This window comes from Haemaphysalis longicornis, unplaced genomic scaffold, assembly GCF_048455015.1.
Source record: "Haemaphysalis longicornis isolate Haplotype H1 unplaced genomic scaffold, Haemaphysalis longicornis Haplotype H1 scaffold_5, whole genome shotgun sequence".
In the NCBI taxonomy this organism is placed as follows: domain Eukaryota; kingdom Metazoa; phylum Arthropoda; class Arachnida; order Ixodida; family Ixodidae; genus Haemaphysalis; species Haemaphysalis longicornis.
This window is the reverse complement of record NW_027526385.1, coordinates 147,966,464-147,984,354: the sequence shown is the minus strand read 5'-3', so window position 1 is coordinate 147,984,354 and position 17,891 is coordinate 147,966,464. Positions and strand designations below refer to the sequence as shown.

At 47.1% G+C, this 17,891-nt stretch overlaps 1 protein-coding gene across 1 annotated transcript in view; it reads left to right on the top strand.

Moving 5' to 3' along the window:
* The first annotated feature begins 295 nt into the window (after positions 1-295).
* Positions 296-17,891, top strand: part of LOC144139926 (protein 5NUC-like) — an 81,683-nt gene continuing 64,087 nt past the window's right edge. Inside the window, exon 1 of the mRNA XM_077672151.1 lies at positions 296-532. Coding sequence (XP_077528277.1) covers positions 296-532 — 237 coding nt within the window. The remainder of the gene's footprint in view (positions 533-17,891) is intronic.

Below are 17,891 nucleotides of genomic sequence, written 5' to 3'. Positions count from 1 at the left end.
TGCAGAAAACTTTTAAACGTCAGCAGAACGTCATTTGGTCCTTTCGCAGAAAAGCGACGACGTATTTGCGGCCTAAAAAATAAGCACTGCACACAAAATTCCTCGACGAACATGACATTTGGAAAATACATTTATAAAAGCTAACAACTCGCACGTTAGTGCGTTTCGTTTATTTGAACTGAAGCGAGTGGTCATTCCTTATTTTACACGTGAAGGGTCAAAGTTCTAAGGCCACATCTCGGGAACAACGTATTCCAAATTTTAAAAGAAGCTTTATTTGTTCAGTACGTCTACCATGGTTTCGGGATTTGTTTGGACATTGGTTTTTGCTGCCATTATTTTGGTGAAAGCTCCTTATGGCTTTGCTGATGTCGAGGTTAATACCAAGAAAGAGACTTTTAACGTAACTATACTTCATACGAACGACATTCACTCCCGCATACTTCAGAGTGACAAGAATGGTAGGGAATGCGACGAAGACAAAATTAAGGAGAAGAAGTGCTTTGGTGGCGTGCCCAGGATTGTTCATAAGGTGAGTAAAAACCTATCATTTTGCATGGCTGTGTCACTCGGGTTACTAGGAGTAACAAAAAGACCGTCATTACGCAAAAAAATTATTTCCAGGGCATGTCGCGAAGGTTAATACGCAAATTCGACTATGAAAGTAACCGAGAGGAGACAGTGAAACCATGAAGCTTAGCGCCTTCTACCATCAGCCGACTTGCTGTGGTGATAGAGCAGCATTAGCATATGTTGCATGTAGTACCCGTGCAAATGGCTTGCCGTAATTATTGTGAGAAGTCATTTCACAGAATGAAAATTTGTTTTAAAAGTTATTCCAGATATACTCTAAATACACGTCGAGGTATACTTTCGTTCGTTTTCAAGAATCGTTGCATGGTGGCTCAGGAGTGCACTAATGGGAACTGCGGAAGTAAAACTACAACAAAACTTAACAACAAATGACAAACCTCTTTCCTCTGGAAACAGAGGTGGACGTATAACTTGACCTCATAGAAAACGAAGGCTGCCAAAATTTAAACGCAATGACCACAAAACGACGACGTGAACACTTCTGTCAAAATTACAGCGCAATTACCGAAACGAAGGCGCAAAACCATGGAACGACCAAAACGACTCTTTCATTTGGTTCTACTTTACCCGGACACAAAATTTTAGTTTCCTTTAAAGTAAATTATTTTCTGCAATGATCAGGAACGTTTACGTTCCTTCATGCTCCCTGCTCTTCTTCAAAGTGAACAATGCGCGACCTCCCCATGCCGTGCTAGATGGTGAATTCCCGTACGAGAGCCAGGGACCGCAGAGGCGATGTTGGTTAGGCGTGATGCAGGCGGCGACGTTGGCTAGTCTCGTTTTTGCCAGATATTGCGTGACACTTGGACGCGCAATCGATATGACGCGGAATACATCTTATCTATATGCCAATAAACAATGTGGTTCGACACATTTTCGGTATCATTTTTCGAACTACGATGTTCCCGAGAAATGGGTTCATAGCCCTGTTCTTTTTGGAGAAACTCCTGCAACACGGCTAATAGGGATGCGCTGTCAAGTAGAATACTGTCAACCGGGGGGGACCACAATAGCTACCGGGATGGTGGAAAATACTCACAAGGTCATTTCTTTCAAGAAATAGGCTACGTGGCCTAAGTCACTTAAGCGGCTGGGGTCAAGAGTGCAGCGGCTAAACACTCAGTTGTATTTTCAGCTGAGTGCGGCCTCGACCGCACTGAGTGGGCGGGATGTGTAACGCTTAGCCACCCGAAGGCACTCACATGTGCATCTGCAGCCTTTAGCGTGAAACTGCATGTTTCTTTATCTTTTTTGTTGTTTTATTATTTGAAGTTTTAGGCGCTGGTTTTACCCCGCAATATGTTTGTTTTTTGTAAGCACCATTCTACATCTATTTAAAATAATTGAATGCTGGTATTCTCAGTCCCATAGCTACGTTTTCACCTAAATAGGCTTAGTGTTCTCTTGCCATGAACAATGTTGCAAGTTATACACGTGGCACGAGAGCTAGTTGTTTTGCACAAAACTGGTTATGTGCACTACTAACTCAATTTCTTCGATATTAAGCACAATGCGACGGCATAAACGTCACGTGTTATATACCAAAACTTCTTTAAAAAGGTTAACACGTCGAAACTCCTTGATTTCACAAAGGCATACCCCACTTAAAATACACCTAATCGCAAGACTTCTGTCATTACCTACAAGCCGTTCTCAAATTCTGCGAAGTCTTATACATAGCCCTACTTCCCAACTATTTAAAGAGGGAAGGTATTGATGCATCATGGCGATGTACTAAAAGATTTCAACAACGGCGGAGTCGCTAGAAACCATACTTTGTTTCACAAAGGCACGAAGCGATTAGAAGCAGACATGCGTAAATTTAGGAATTAAGAAAGCTATGGAGAAATTTCACATCTGGGAACTGTAGTATGAGTTAACAGAAGTCTGTAGCAAGCAGGACTTTCTTATGTGGAATAAATCGCACCTGTATGCCTGTTATGAATGATTGGGCAGGATCGCACGGAGGTCAATGAGCCGGGCTACTGTCTAAGCAAACACACGCATTCTATTCAGAAGAAAATCCAAACGGGCAGGTACGGAAAGGGGGAAATCAATATTTAGAAGACTCGAAAGGACTAGGGAGGAACTGGCCCACTTCAGTCCGCTGAGACTGGCACGGTACATGGTGCGGAGACGGGGAGACGGGTGTGGTGGTTTGGGTGAGTCTATGTGAGGCCGTGTTGTACGGAACGGCGTTGCCAGGAAAGGAACAGAGGAACGCCACCGTTCCATTAAGGGTCGGAGGAACTGTAACGGTAACTCGTTAGGTTTATGAAGGAACAGCAGGAACGTCATTCCTTCTGCAAACGTTACATTGCTAGGATTTGGCTGTTTTTGATGTCAGGGATCGAGCACAAAAATCCACAAGTCGCTACTGTGTTTCTCTTCCTACAAGCTGACCAGTTTGCCCGCGCACTTCCGCGAAGGTGCTTCCTCGAAAACCAAAGGCAGAAGAATAACCACGCAGCGGGCAGCAGCTTGTGCGTGCTTTCATTCCGGCGGATCTTACGCGGCGTTTTACGGGTGAATAGCGCGGCCGCGAGAATGCTTTTCACCTTTCATCGTTTCTGTGGAAAGGCCAGGATGCGCGTCTGGCCCATACAATAGTTCCCTGTCGGGGAAGGGTTCTCTAAGTCCGAGCGGCGCTGCAGGGCCCTTGTGAAACCACCGTATCTGTAAGTTAACAGGGCTAATTACTGAATTAGCACGCACGAGGCCTGGGTGCGTTGGTATGCTATACTATGAGGTTTTAAGAGGGGGGGATAGATGGGTGAAAAGGGCCCGAAACTGTCTGGCGTGGGGTGCCGACCGGGGAGTGGCGCTCGCTGTGAGGTCATTCGGAGTGTCACCGGCTATGAATAGGGCTGGGTGCGCCGCAGTGTCTCAGGATGCTGTACTGCTCGAAGTTACAGAGTACGCATGCAGTACGTCACGGTGCGGTCTGTGGGTCGATGGGAATGTCGAAGGGACTTCCAGGACCTTTTGAATTGCACGCGTCGGGTTGACAAAGGACAGGAATTTCGTCATTGTTTGGCGTAATTTCGTCACGTGCGGTATGGACAACACCTGAAAGAGGCAGCCGGAACGTGGACGGCCAGCATTCAGAGTTACTTTTGTTGGTTGGTTTCAACCTGTGCTTTGATTTTTTATAGCGTAAATGTTTTTTTACGTACGTGATTATGCTCCGCGTTATTTCCTGTGCTAATTTGCTAAACACAGCAACTAATTTGTACGCCGCGTCCACATATTTGGCTATTTTGGGTTGTTTACTCTATCGACTACCCTGATTGTGTTCAGTATACTTTGTACTTCTTGCACGTAGATTTCATGTTTGACTGCTCTGCCGACTTTTATTTTTTAAATTTACTTGACTTAAAATGTGTTGTGAATTTTGTAGCAAGTATACTTGTTCTGTTGTGCTTTCTTACTCGCACATTTGTGCTGTATGATCCGCAAAGCTTCTTTTATAACCCCCTTACCCAATTCCCTGCACAGGGCCTGTAAGGCATTTTAAATAACCTGCAGTACTGTAATAACCATTCCTTAAACGCCTATGTATTGTTCCTTTCAACGCAGTTTCCTATGCAAGAAATTTAATTATGTTCCTGCATGTAACTTTCTATTTGCACATCTGGAGCGGAGTAACCTTATGGCGAATTTGTAAGACGGAAGTGCAAAGGGCCATATGTACTGCACCCATAATAGACGAGCACCAAAATCGCCGCTAGACATGTCTGGAGATTGTCCGGTGTTTCCTGAAAAAATCTGCCTGGGAGCGTTTTTTAAGTGCGAATGCAGTTCTTAAGCTCAGCCTGAATCGTCCGCCGCCGTCGTCCGCATAGCAACAGCTGCGGGTGCGCACGCTCCTCGTCTTCCCTAGCAACGGGGGGAGATGGGCGCGCGCTACTCTCCTCCTTCTCTCTCCGCTCAGTGACTGCGGGTGTTGGGCGCCTCCTCTCCACTTCGGGCGGGAGAGCTCTCGCTCGCGTAGCGGGCGCTCCGCATTCCGACGCGTGAGGGCGCTCGTGTAGCCCTCGCCGTAACGGCGGGCGCTACTCTCCTCCTGCTCTCTCCGCTCAGTGACTGCGGGTGTTGGGCGCCTCCTCTCCACTTCGGGCGGGAGAGCTCTCGCTCGCGTAGCGGGCGCTCCGCATTCCTACGCGTGAGGGCGCTCGTGTAGCGGCCGCGTGGCGGGGGAGGGTTTTAGTCGAGCACGCGCCGTCGTCGAGAGCGGTCGCTGGTCCTGCATCTCGATAACGATGATGGCGGACCGGGCAACGGTACCAGCAATAACGAGTGAAATATCTTTCTTTGTAGTTGAGTGCGTGTGTGTAATCTCTCGACTACTCATTAAGATCACGATATCCACCGTAATCGCGCAATCAACAACCGTGCATTCGCACTTACACACTCTCCCCCTCGGGGAAGTGCGAGGAAATTTTTTTGAATTCTTTTTATCTCCAGATAATCCGCTGCCGGTGGTGTTCCTATTTGTATAATATACGTAGTTTGGCGTTAGTTTTAAATTTCACTTTATTTCCCCTCGGGATTATCCGACACCATACTTTAATGAAAAAATGAACTGTAACGTTAATGTAACGACACGTTCCAATGTTGGAAGTGGAACTGGAACGCGTTCCTTTCGCAATAAAGGAACTTTTAACGAGAACTCGTTTCAAAATTGGGAAGGAACAAGGAACGACCTTTCGTTCCTGTTTTAGAGGAACGAGTACAATACTGACATTGCGAGGCGACGTTGTCCGCGAGGCTGCTGAGCTCTGTGCACCGAGGAGCTCCAAACCTGCGTTATGGTACCATGGCGAAGAACATGGCGCTGACTAGCGGCGGGGAGAGATAGCTTAGGCCCGCAACGAGGCCTCGCTGGCCGTGCTCTGCGTCAACGGCAAACCGCTCACTCGTGGGCCAGACACCGGCTTCTCCCGGTGGCGTGCCGGGCTATCGGGGCTCCCAAAATGACGAAGAAGCTGAACTCATTCCCAGCAGGGAACAGGATCGGGTGCTTAATTTCGATGCTCGCATTAGGTCTGCAACCGGCCTCCTTCAGGGATGGCGCCTATAAATCATCAAATGGTTAAAGTCGAAGCCCAGTTCAATATTATAGGACGGTTTGGACAGCATAAAGGGTCGTACTTTGGTGCTGAATGACTCCAGATGGACGTGCCGCAACCAGTGGCGTTCAGCTTCCATTACTTCTGCTGCCGTGACTAGACCGTTTACGGATGACCCTCATCGCTGGTCGTTTTCCTGAAGACTCGAATCCAGCCAGTGACTCGCAAAAGGTACCTGAGGGTGCTGTAGCTTTCTACAGTCAATGAGTGTTCCTGACTCTTGATCTCGCAAGGACAAAGCGATGTTTCCTGAGACACTTAGACTTTTTTATCTCAACATTACCAGTGTGCGGATCCGAACTCGTGTTGTAAAACTAGAAGTCACGAAGTTCCATGGCACCACTTCGGTGAGTGGTGGCGAGACTAACCGCTGCCGAATTACCTCGTGTGACTAAATCCGTCTGGTTATTCTTCCTTCTGCAATGCTTTCATACTGTTGGTCACCCTACCTCATCCCCGCGGTGCTCTACGAACAAACCTCGTTTAGCTTCGGCGCTAGTAATCTACTGTAGCGCGACAAGGGAGTCCATGCACAAAGTCCCGGAAGACCGTTCTAGAAGTTCGATACCCTTGGCGTGATATAGAAGTCGTGCTTCAATGACGCAAGCAAGCAGCTCAAGATAGGGCAGAGAGACGGACTTGAGATTGAAAATAGAAATGAATCTCGATAGAACCTTGCTAGTCAAAGGCTAGTGAGAACACAAAGCATGGAACCTGAACCTCGTCCAGAACTGCCAGTTTGGTACACCAACTCTTCTACAGCGTTTATTATTCGTTATTTGGAAGACATCATTCTCATGCATAGTTGTTTTCCAAAGGTCCTGGAGTGGTTAAAGTAAATGGTGCCAGACATCTCAAAGGATCGTGCAATCTGGCGAATGTCTGCAGCACACTGCGCTTCCTTGACGGAGTGGTCGCTACAAGCTTGGATGCATCCTTCGTTGACAGGTAGACGTAGTTTGCTGCGGGCTGCCACTGTACTCCTAAAACTTTCGCCCTGACTGCTTCTCCCGCGTCAGTTACGATAGGCCGTTTGTTGCTCACGAAACGATGTCCGAGCTTATCTGCGTTTGACGCCCATTTTCGAAGTTCCATTCCTGCAGTCGAGTGTAACCTGCGTCCTTCCTCCTACCACTCGTTTTCTTTTAAAAACTTGGTATACCAATTACAAAACCGTCTACGTAGAATGCCCTTTCCCGTAGCGCTGGAGTTTCCGGATACTGGTCCCGCCAGGCATGGAGATGGTGACAAATCGTAGGAGCCAGAAAGAACGGACTCGGTGATACGCCGAACGGCACGCGCGACATTCTCCAAGGGGGTGGGGGTGCGCAGGGTGATTTCGCGTAGGCACTTTTTCACGCAGAACAACCTCAATGCATCGCAGTCTTGTGGCTGAATGAGCAACTGGAGATAAGCTATCTTGAGGTCTGCTACGATGGAAGCAGGGTATTAGCGACAACCTATCCGTATCTGAAGCACTTCGACACTAGCTTTGTGCCCTTCCACAAGACGTCGGTTATATATGGCTGTCTGGCTCCGTGCACAGAAGCGCCGAAAACAAATCGTAGCCTTGTCGTCACGGCATCCTTCCCGATGAACGCCTAGTGGGGAATGTAGTACAGGTTGTTGAAGGAGAATGCTGTTCCGCTATTCGTTCCGCACGGTTTCTTTAAAATAGGCTTGCATTGCCTTGTCGCAGTGTTCAAGCAAAGCGGGCTGTCCCCGGAATAGATTTACTTGCGTCCCCCAAATGCTGTTCCGCAAGTTGGCGATTGTTGATGCAAGGAGACTGAATCGTAAGCGGTACCTGGTGTAAACCTTCGACACGGGCGATGTTGCGCTCAAATGCTTACCTTGGTCTGTATCGAAACAGCGTTTTTGGACTTGGGTTATCAACGCCGATGGCTATCGAGTCCGCACACAGCAGAGGCGTGAAAACCGGCATGTACCAGTGATATGCATGATAGAATTAAGGCACCGGTAGAAGGGCATGCTGGAGACGTGACCACTTCTTTTAAGGCCAGCCCGAGTACTGTTTCGACAGCAGTAAGCTCCGCGTTGATCCAATGTACCGTTTCTGTGGCCGTCCTCAAGAAGGCAGCCTGTCCAACCAGTATGCTGATTTTTTAGGCTTGCCAGGTATACAGCTGAAAGGCATCGGTGAGGACGTATCGCACTTCATCCAGGACACTTATTGGCTCACTGTCTAGTTGCGGACGGATTAAGGAGCAAATCTAGGGGACCTCCAGGGCTTCCAGAGTAGCCGGGTATCCACGATCTGGCCCATATAGCATCAACTTCACTTGTCAGATCTGTGAAATCTTGGGAGCCTTCGCCCTGCCGAACGTGACCAACTATAGCTCTTCTGCGCCCACCACTGTGTATTTGAGGGCATAGACCAATCAGGACGAATGCACGTCCGTTTGCTTGTGGTCTCTGGAAGTACTCGTACTATCAAACGTCACCGTGCACTCTCTTCTCAGGCTCCGGCCGTCTGCAGTTTGCCACGGAGCGCCCGCTCGAAGCCGTCGCAACAGCAGGTGCATCTTCTTCATCTTGTACCTGCGGCGTTGACCTGAGCGTGGTGTTGTAAGCTTGGCGGAGCACGTCACACAGCAAGGTGAGGTGACGCCCGTTGCACGCACCGCAGGTCAGGTTGCGCGATGCTCTACACTGACGAGCCACATGGTTGCGCCTGCCGCACCACCAGCAGCAGCGAAAGATTCGCAGTCGCATCCCCTTCTCGGTTCCCGACACGCTGACCCGTAGTCTGCAGCTTTATGAAATGTGACCGCGGCTCTCACACAAGGGACACGCCGGTGTGGCTGGGGAGTGAGATTCTTCGGTCATGGCCAACACTGAGGGCACGGGTGTCTCCGATTGTACAGGTGGGTTCACAGCGTTTTGGACGGATCTACCAGTTACGTTTTATGGGGGTTGCCCTTGACTCCCATTCTTGGTCATCTCCATTTGTATTCTTAAGAATTCCTGTAAAATCTTCACCTGTGAAGCTTTGCCTTGGTTTATCGCGGATTTCATTGCGGATCCAGTCGTCGACCCTTGGTCCATCTCCTTAGCCCTCTGCTGGTATTTCAAGGCTCCGCCATCGGGCAGGCACCCCAGAAGCACACAGGTAAGGAGCACGACCTATAGCTTTCGTGGGACTCCCAGGGCCTCCAGGAGGTTGAAGCCAAAATATGTAGCTTTTAAAACTCGCGGATCTCTAAACAGAGCACTCGTCCTTCTTTATTCTCTACTTTCGAATAACTAATACCCGCGCCCTCGTGCCGCCGTGTTACGGCCGCCGACTCTTCGTCTCCCTTTTCTAAGTGTCTTTCTTTTGTTCGTTGTCAGTGTACTCAAACACACTCCGATAAAAATGTTAGCACGGCCACTAGGTCATATATTCTGAAGCAGTATTCCCTCGTAGCGCGCTTGTTGTAAATAATTACACAGAAGAGCTATTTTTGGGTGGGAGGTAACAAAATGTCTTATGAAATAGGTGTCAAAGAAGTCTACATTTCTGTATCTCGCAGAAAGGAACTGTTGAATACGACAAACTCATCTTTGTTTGAGAAAAATCTTATTCCCATCTTGCGTTTTGATGTTCATTTATCATTGGCATGAAGCAAGATGATGCATAAATGCTTCTAGCCAATATAATATTCTTTTACGAGGCAGCTCGGTGGCTTTGAATTTACTTCCTTTCTGCTCAAATATGAACGGTGTTCACCCAAAACTACCGCGCTAGAATTTTATCCTGAATTATTTCTTCAAAGCACGCATTAAACACTCACTATTATTCAAAAAATATAATTCGCATAATTCCCAACCGGTATGCCGAAATCTGACGGGCCAGGAGTTTGGGTGTTGGTAATCACCTTTTTCATTGCTGCAAAACGGTGCGACATTGAATGGAATAGCCGCTTAACAAGAGAAGAAATGTTACTTTGGGTAATTGTGAAATGGAGAGAAGAATGAGGCGGCGAACAGTCATTCCCGCATGGCGACGCTTGAATGGAAGGCGGACAGCTAGGGAGAGTGGATATAATCTTAAGTGGGGTAATGCCAGGTGGTGGCCTGGCATTACCCCACTTAAGATTGTTAGCCTTCAACCCACCGTTGGGGCTAATTCCGCTACCAGCTTCCCCAGCTCCCCGGGTGAGCCTGGGAAGGTATTAGTGCGTAGTAATTGCCATAGCAACGTCGCCGCAATGTTCCTTGGAATTTGTTACCTTTCATGGCCACACTTAAAGACGCAGTGCGTCGGGGAAGTGGTGATGCTCTCTCGTCCGCGCAGACGCCGAACTGTGGCCGCGCTGCTTCCGTTGGACCAGCGCATAGCTTACGCAGCCAGGCCAGGCCGGAGTACGCCGCCTTGTCATTAAAGACGCCATATCAAATCACACTTGAACACTTTATTCGCGAACTCGACGTACGGCGAGTAACACTGATGCACAATACAAAATACAGTGGTCGTCAACCGCAGCGCACGCCCGACCCAAGGCCTATTTTCAGCTCAGCTTCTTGGTATACAAACCCCACGTATACGTACCAAACTGCATACCTTCATGGTATACAGTTTCTCACTTATCGCTACCACGACGCAAAAAAAAACTTTTGTTGCGATTCCACCTGATGTTCCTGGCGGCTATTTTTCTTCACCGCACTGTCCGAGAAAGCACAAACGAGAAATCTCCGACTACATGAAACCCGCGCGTTCGGCATGCCTTGCAGAAAAGGTGGAAACGAATACCGTTGTCGCCATTTTGGTCGCGCATAAGCACCACGAATGGCGCCAGGGAGAGGTGGAGAGAGGGAAGTCAGACGAGGAGTGTTTTCCCAGTGCCGCTATTTTAGAAGCTCAATAATACAATAAAAACTAGCAAAAAGTAGCATAGGCGTGGTGATGCCGCCCTTCATTCTACGCTACCCTGCCAGGCCATTCAGCGCATCACGCATTAACACCCAGGCACTGATGGTCAAATCCCAGATGCGTTAACTACGAAATGTATAGGTTCCTACATCCAAAGTGTAACAAACCCTGAATACACAGGGGACCCGAACGAATTACTACACCGCCCCTAACGATGGCTGAAGTGAAATAAGCACTCGCATCTCTCACTGGCAGCACGGCGCCGGGTAGGTATAAGGGTACGAACAAACTGATAAGTCAGAAAGACTCGTCTTTTCCACCCCTAACGAAATTTTACAAGCACTGGGAATCTGGCACCCTGCCTAAAAATTGCAAACACGCCCACGTAGTGCTCACACCGAAGCCGAATAAACCTTATACCCCAAAATGCGTGAGCCCGATATCGCTGAATTTTTAGTCTGGAAACTCCTCGAGCACATAATTATGAACCACCTACAGCCATATTTCGAAGATCGCGAACTGTTTCCTGAAACGATGTTTGGTTCTGACCGAAACTGCCAACACAAGATATTCTGCTGCAAGTAAAGGAAGACGTCATCCAGCATGCCTCTCCACACGATGTCAAGGCAATCCTGGTATTAGGCCAGAAAGCAGCCATCACAATGTAGCCCATTATACTATAATCAAAAATTTGATAGAAACAAACTATTGCTTTCGAGCGTATAACTACATCCGATCCAATCTGACGAACCGAACTGCCACAGTAGGGATCGGAGATCTCCGCACAAACACCATTAGTAGCCCGAACAAAGGCACGGCACAAGAGCTGTACTCTCTCCAACCCTATTTAACATGGCCTTGATGAAGCTGTCATCCAAACTGCGGGAGATTGAAGGCATCCATCATGTGATTTATTCCGACGATATAACGATGTGCACCAACACAGGATTAGTTGGTGAGATATACGAGAAATCGCAAAAGGCTGTACACACAGCGCCGCAACACGCGCAAGTGAGTGGGCTCCAGTGCATGCCGGAGAAATTGGAACTACTTCTAGTTAAAGGAGCCATGAAGACAAAATACAAGTTGGGTTTATTAGAAGGACTGCTTAGTCCCGATAACAATGATACTAATATCATGGCAATCTTCGAACAAATAACGGAGATATTAAAGAAAACGTTTGAAGCAGTCGCGACCCCCTGGCCAATTTGCCGCAACTTTTCTATGACGTCACGGAACCTTGTTTGTGCGATTGGCGGCCACCTAACTGACCTGTCGCGACGACACATGACTGGACGTCTGTACTGGGGCCTCTAGTTCCATTTCACCGCATCACTTGAATGCTAACGTGCAGTTAACGCACTGAAAATTATGTTTTATTGTTGGCCCGTATGACGTCATTCTTGCTCATAACACGTCACTGTGGCGCAAAATTTGAAAGTTTTTAAATACTCATTGCTTTTTTTTGTTAAATAAACATCTTTTGTGGCTCTAATGCAGCTGAATGAGATTATGAATCCTAGTTCTTTCAAATCAAACGAAGTTGTATTTTCTCTTCATGGCTCCTTTAAACTGCAGCGACCAAGGTTTGCATATGTGCAACCACAGTTCAAACTGAGTTTGGACGGCAAGAGATCTGCATTATCAAGTGAGTGCGCATCCTTGGCTTGCATATACAACAAAATTCGGAGAGCGGATACGTACTTCTCACACAATCATCAGCCCAAATAATGAGAATGATCGGCCTAATTATCAACAGACACCACAGGCTCAAATAGACCGACGTGACGAGGCTTATCCAGGTTTTAATTATCAACCGGATCGTCCACGAAGCTCTGTATCTCCAGCTCAAAAATAACGAAAGGGAAAAGCTTAAGACCGTCCTCCACAGGGCTTACAAACAAGCTCTAGGACAACAACCTACCACAGAAACTGGTAAACACCTTTTCTTAGGAGTCTACGACACGGTCGAGGTCCATAACGAAGCAGACCTTATAAGCCAGCAGGAACGTCTAACACTCACTCCTACGGGGAGACATCTACTCCGATGTCTGCTATATCTCCTAACGCTAGAGGTCACACTGCGAAGACGGAGATTTTACGACTCGAGGACAGACGTAAACTCAAGGCGGCACCACTAGCTCGGAACATGCACCCCGAGCCCCACACACGAAGTTCGGCGAGAGCCATATATATTCTATCACGATTCACCAGTGACCCACACTCGAGGTTTGCGGACGCAGCCACGTATCCGCATCGGCCAGCGATGGCAATTTCCATCATCTATCCAGACCTGAAGGACATAGATTCGGCCTCCTTCAACACTAGCAGCCCGACAGAGGCAGAAGAAGCAGCCATAGCCATTGCCGTTGTATCCACCGCGTCAAAATATAAACACGTACGCGTAATCACCGACTCCCAGGCCGCCTGCCGGAGCTGAGCAAGTGGCGAACCCCATGTCATATGCTGGTATTGGTGCTGCGATATTTTAACCATTCTCACATCAGGTAATTCGCAGCTGTTAACAAAGATATTGAGCAATTAAGTATCTATTCGGGTGTTCCTCTTTCAAATGCCCTCATGACCCAAACAAAGTGTTGCACGCGGCACAACATTCGCAAGGCTTATAGAGCATAACTTTTGAAACATTTTCCAACCAATCACAGGCGGCAAGTGCAACAAACTCAAGTAATATTTGCATTCTTTCCTTTGAGTTGCTGCTTTTTACCTTGCATAAAACATTTCAAAATTGTTTTTGCTTGTTCGCCTTCTCATTATTTCTTGGAATCTCAATGGTGTACTTACCCCAACATACCCAGCAGCAAATTTCTTACTAAGAAAAAACTATTTCTAATTTTTTCTTTCGCATCAAAATACTCAAGAATAACGCACTTAGGCGGTGCGTTACAAGATGGCTACACGGACAGTTTGCGGGGCATTTGTGCATTTTTGTTTTATTCTGCAGCATGCCATCTTGCTGGGCCTTCCGAAATTCTCCGAAGACGCACAACTTTGCGACCTCGTAAAGTTGGTTTGATCCAACACAGGATGTGACATTCGTGCTTTTGTTCTATATTATTTCATTTGCCATACTGTTAAATTTGTGCAAGCATTACATAAGGGTTGGCGGATCAGAAAAGAATGTTTTCAGGAGTACCGTTGTGCAGAACAAATAGAGCATCAGCATAAATAAAACATGCAGAACAATACAATAAAAAATTTCTTCAATTGAAATTTACGGTAAAAGATAAACACACGCAACACTGAAGATGCACGAACGGATATGTTTATGATGTGACGCGGCTAATCGGTACTTTCGAAGATATAGACATATTCAGTAGCACCCATTTTGCCTATTCTTTGTAGTAGATGTTTTAAATGTTTTATCCCCATGCTACAACAGGACCCGCTTTTCCGGCACGCCCAGTCATAGTGGCTGACTTACGCAAACCCATTCTTCACCACGGTTATAAAGTCGCATATGATTATGATAATATTCCTCATTGAGATTATAACGTTCTGTAGTTCAAAACGAATGGGTCTCACGTGTCGCGCACTCAATCCTAACTGTTGGCGCATTGATAGCATTTATTTTACGCAACCTTGGTATCAGTATTAGGTGCAGTGTTGTATGTGTCTTCAGGCGCAGTTACCTTGCCTTGTTCACCCAAGCTCTCCGATCCACAGATGTTTGTCCTTATGTTAAAAATGTTTTAATATCACTGCTTAGTACAGCATGTTGTTGGGCTACTTGGTGCAGCATCATGAAAGTAGAAAAACTGCGCGTAAAAGACAGGACCGTGACAAGTAGACAGGACAAGCGCTTGTCCTGTCTACTTGTCACGGTCCTGTCTTTTGCGCGCAGTTTTTCTACTTTCATAATATCACTGGTTTGACGGGTGGAAAGGGTGCGTTATAGTATTATGTTACCTCCTTGGAAAAGTGATGGGCTAAACATAGCGTTTTTGTAAAGCCACGCCCGCTACATAGTCGTAAACGTTTCTTACTGGTTAAAGGTTCCTGGACCCGAACCCTTGTGATACACATTATTACACTATTGAAAAAAGAAAAAAATATCAGAAACAATGACCAAAAGTTCGAAACCAGAACAGTCAAGGTCAAAATTATAATCTGCCTGGAAAGGCTCCACCAGAGCGCTTCACTTGCTCTGGTATCAAGGGATGCATATACGGCCCTGCAGAAGGGGCGCGTAAGGTTTTCTTGGAAATCCCTTTTAACCGAGTGTTTCCATGTTTGTCTTTGCGAGCCTCGTACTTGGTATTTTACGAGGGTAAGCTTCCTCCATCGTTGTGAAGATTTAAGTACACGTGTTTAGTAATGAAATCCAGTGTTAGGATATTAAATGTCCTTGCGGAGACCATTATTTTTGTATCTCTTGTAATATAGGAAGGAGGGAGGGATGCTCTTGTTGACGCGGCAGCTAAGTTTTTGTGTCAAGAATGCGGGAATCCTGTCGACTTGGAAACATCAGGGCGCTTTCAGTAGTGAAACAAGTCTTCAGTACAGCTCTCGATAAGAATACGCATTCCTCGGACCAAGAATAGTATTGGAGGGGAAATGAGGCATCCTAGCGCGGCCACATAGGGTTACAAGCGTTTGTCAGAGGTTAAGCTAGCGGCATCTGCCGCAAGTAAACAAACTGCGCGGCCACCACAACCGGCATTGTACTGCGCAGCCAGGGAAAGAATTGTGGCCGCTGTCATTCCGTTCATCAGGTGCCGCTACCCTCTTCTTCACCGTGCCAGGTACGAAGCTTCGCAGTCCGCTTTTGTTTCCATTGTGACATTATCCGTTCGCTCGACCGCGCTTGCCGCAATGAGCTGTTTCATCTCCGTTTCGTTTCGACTCCGTGGCGCATTCTAATTTTACTGTGTCTACACAACACCCACTAAGTAGTAGTAGCATGACCCGGAAAGCTACTTAAAAATAGTCACACTGTATATCACCGTTACTATGTTAAAACAGTATCTTGAACCCTGCCGAGTTATCCAAAACTTACGTGTAACCACAAGTGCTCTTAAAGCTGCTAGACAAAACAAGGTTAGATATACGTGCACTTCGCCTTTCTTCTGTATGGCCAGATTCAGGCGTTTTTTATGACGGTCTGGTGATATTTTGATGTCTTTAACAATATGTGTAAAGGCTGAACATTAGAAATCCTGATTTGGTCACATAATGTTGAGCGAACTGTCTTTTTGGTGCGTGATTTAACAGAAACACAGCCACCGCGCGGCCGAAGATCAAAGAAGGTATGTAGACCGGTACTGGTTGATTGTATCAAGAAAGAAAGAAAATTGATTACATTGCAGCGAAAACTCCTACTATATAAACGAAGCTCTAGTTTTTTACAGTTTTCGCTTTTTTCTCTGCAGCTCTCTATCTGTCCCTCCTTGTCACAGATTTTTTTCGGCACTTCTCGTTATTCACTGGCAAGAAACAGTTTACTTCAAAATCTGGGCCTACTGGCACGTCTCCTTTGCTGTTTCTTCGTCTTTCCGCTGTCGTTTCCTATCAGGGTGTAACGACCAACTCGAATACCCTCATTTCTGTACTTGAGAACAGGGTACATAATTTTCACCCTTTATCAATCTCTTTGCAACCACAGAATGTTATTCACCACTCACACTGTACCACAGCGGTTTGAGTATTCCCACAGCATGACGGTTTCCTGTTTTGGTGGCAAGTAAAGGGAACTTATTTCAACTGAATGTGCTTTTGGTTGTACCGTGCGACCAACGTGGTATTTTTGACCAATTTCTTCCAAACACGATATTATCTTGGATCTGAAGGGGTTACAGCTTCACTGAAAATGCAACGTCGAAGGTACGAAGCAATATTGAAACGTCAGTATCTGCGAAAACTTTTTTGAACTATTTCGAAATAATGGTCACGTCGCAGAAACGATACAGGCACTTCGGACGGGCGTAAAGGACTGGGACGAGCGTTTATGGAGACGGGACGAGGTAAACAGAATTGCGTTAGAGGGGAAACATGAATGCGATAAACAAATTCATCCTAACACACAAAGTTTGGCAAGAGCAGAAAAACTAACCCGTCCGTGCTCATTTCACGACGAAACTGGTAATAAAAGAAACGCCTCACTTGCTGTGACAGGCTTGATGCGGAGCCGATCAAATGTCTTCGATGGGGCGGCTGTTGGTAGTCGTCACGGTATCACCATGTCGCACAGTCGAGGCGGGCAATTCAATCCACGGCCTTCGAGATTCAACTAGATATGTTGGCTCTGCAGCCTGGTGCCGGAACACCACGTCCCCCATTAAAGGCAGCGTTTGGTAGCTCAGCTCCGAGACCACCACGACACCAGTCGATGAGTCCTCGCAAATCTTTAACATAAAGCCAAGAAATCACGCTCAGACAAATTCAAGGAGGTACTTTTCCCCACCCCATCTCTATGCATTTACTATTTTCTACACAGTACTCTGATAAGTGTAAATTCTGCCAGTAACCAAGAACTCCGACACAATATTATTCGACTGAACAAAAAACTCAGGCCTTCCGTTCCTGAACCCGTCCCATTCTCTTAAGCAGTGGGAGATACTGCTGTCCAGCTGTGTACCTGAGGGTCAGTTCCTGCTTGTGACCAGGACTATGGCAGCCTGGACAGCACATGGGCTCCCGGACTGAGGAACCTCTCTCGCATTATTGCGTAATAAAGTTATCTCTCTCTCTTTCTCGCCGGCATTTGGTAGCTTGGCATCCGGAACACCACGTAGCCCATCGATGCCGGCGATTCAATGCGCGGCCGTCGAGCGGCAAAAATATGTAGCTGGTGCTGTGACCTGGATGGGTTTTCGGGTGCCCTCAACGACGGCCTCGGCAGACCACGTCTACCGCATCTTGCGGGCAGCCCTCATAACCATGTTCCTTAGAAATATCCCCTAATGTAAACCAGTCACGAACCCAATTCTTCCTCTCCCGTCCCTGCTATGCCTTGGGGTATTCTGCCGGTTCACTTCAGGCGGAGTCAATTGCTGCCACAGCCCCACAGAGGCGTTTGTCCAAATTCGTGTAATTCTTCCCAGTCATCCGGGCTTGTCGATAATAAACACCACCTCTGTCACATGGTCACCTCATCACAATGTCGTCTCCTAACAATGTTACCTCATGCCAATGTCACCTCATTACACGCACCAAGATTGCCAGATCAAAAATCCTCAATATACCCGCAGTGAAATCAGAATAGGAAATATGCGGCTTGTTGAATGAGGACAGAAATAAGGTAAGGCAGTTGAGAAAGCCAAGTAAGA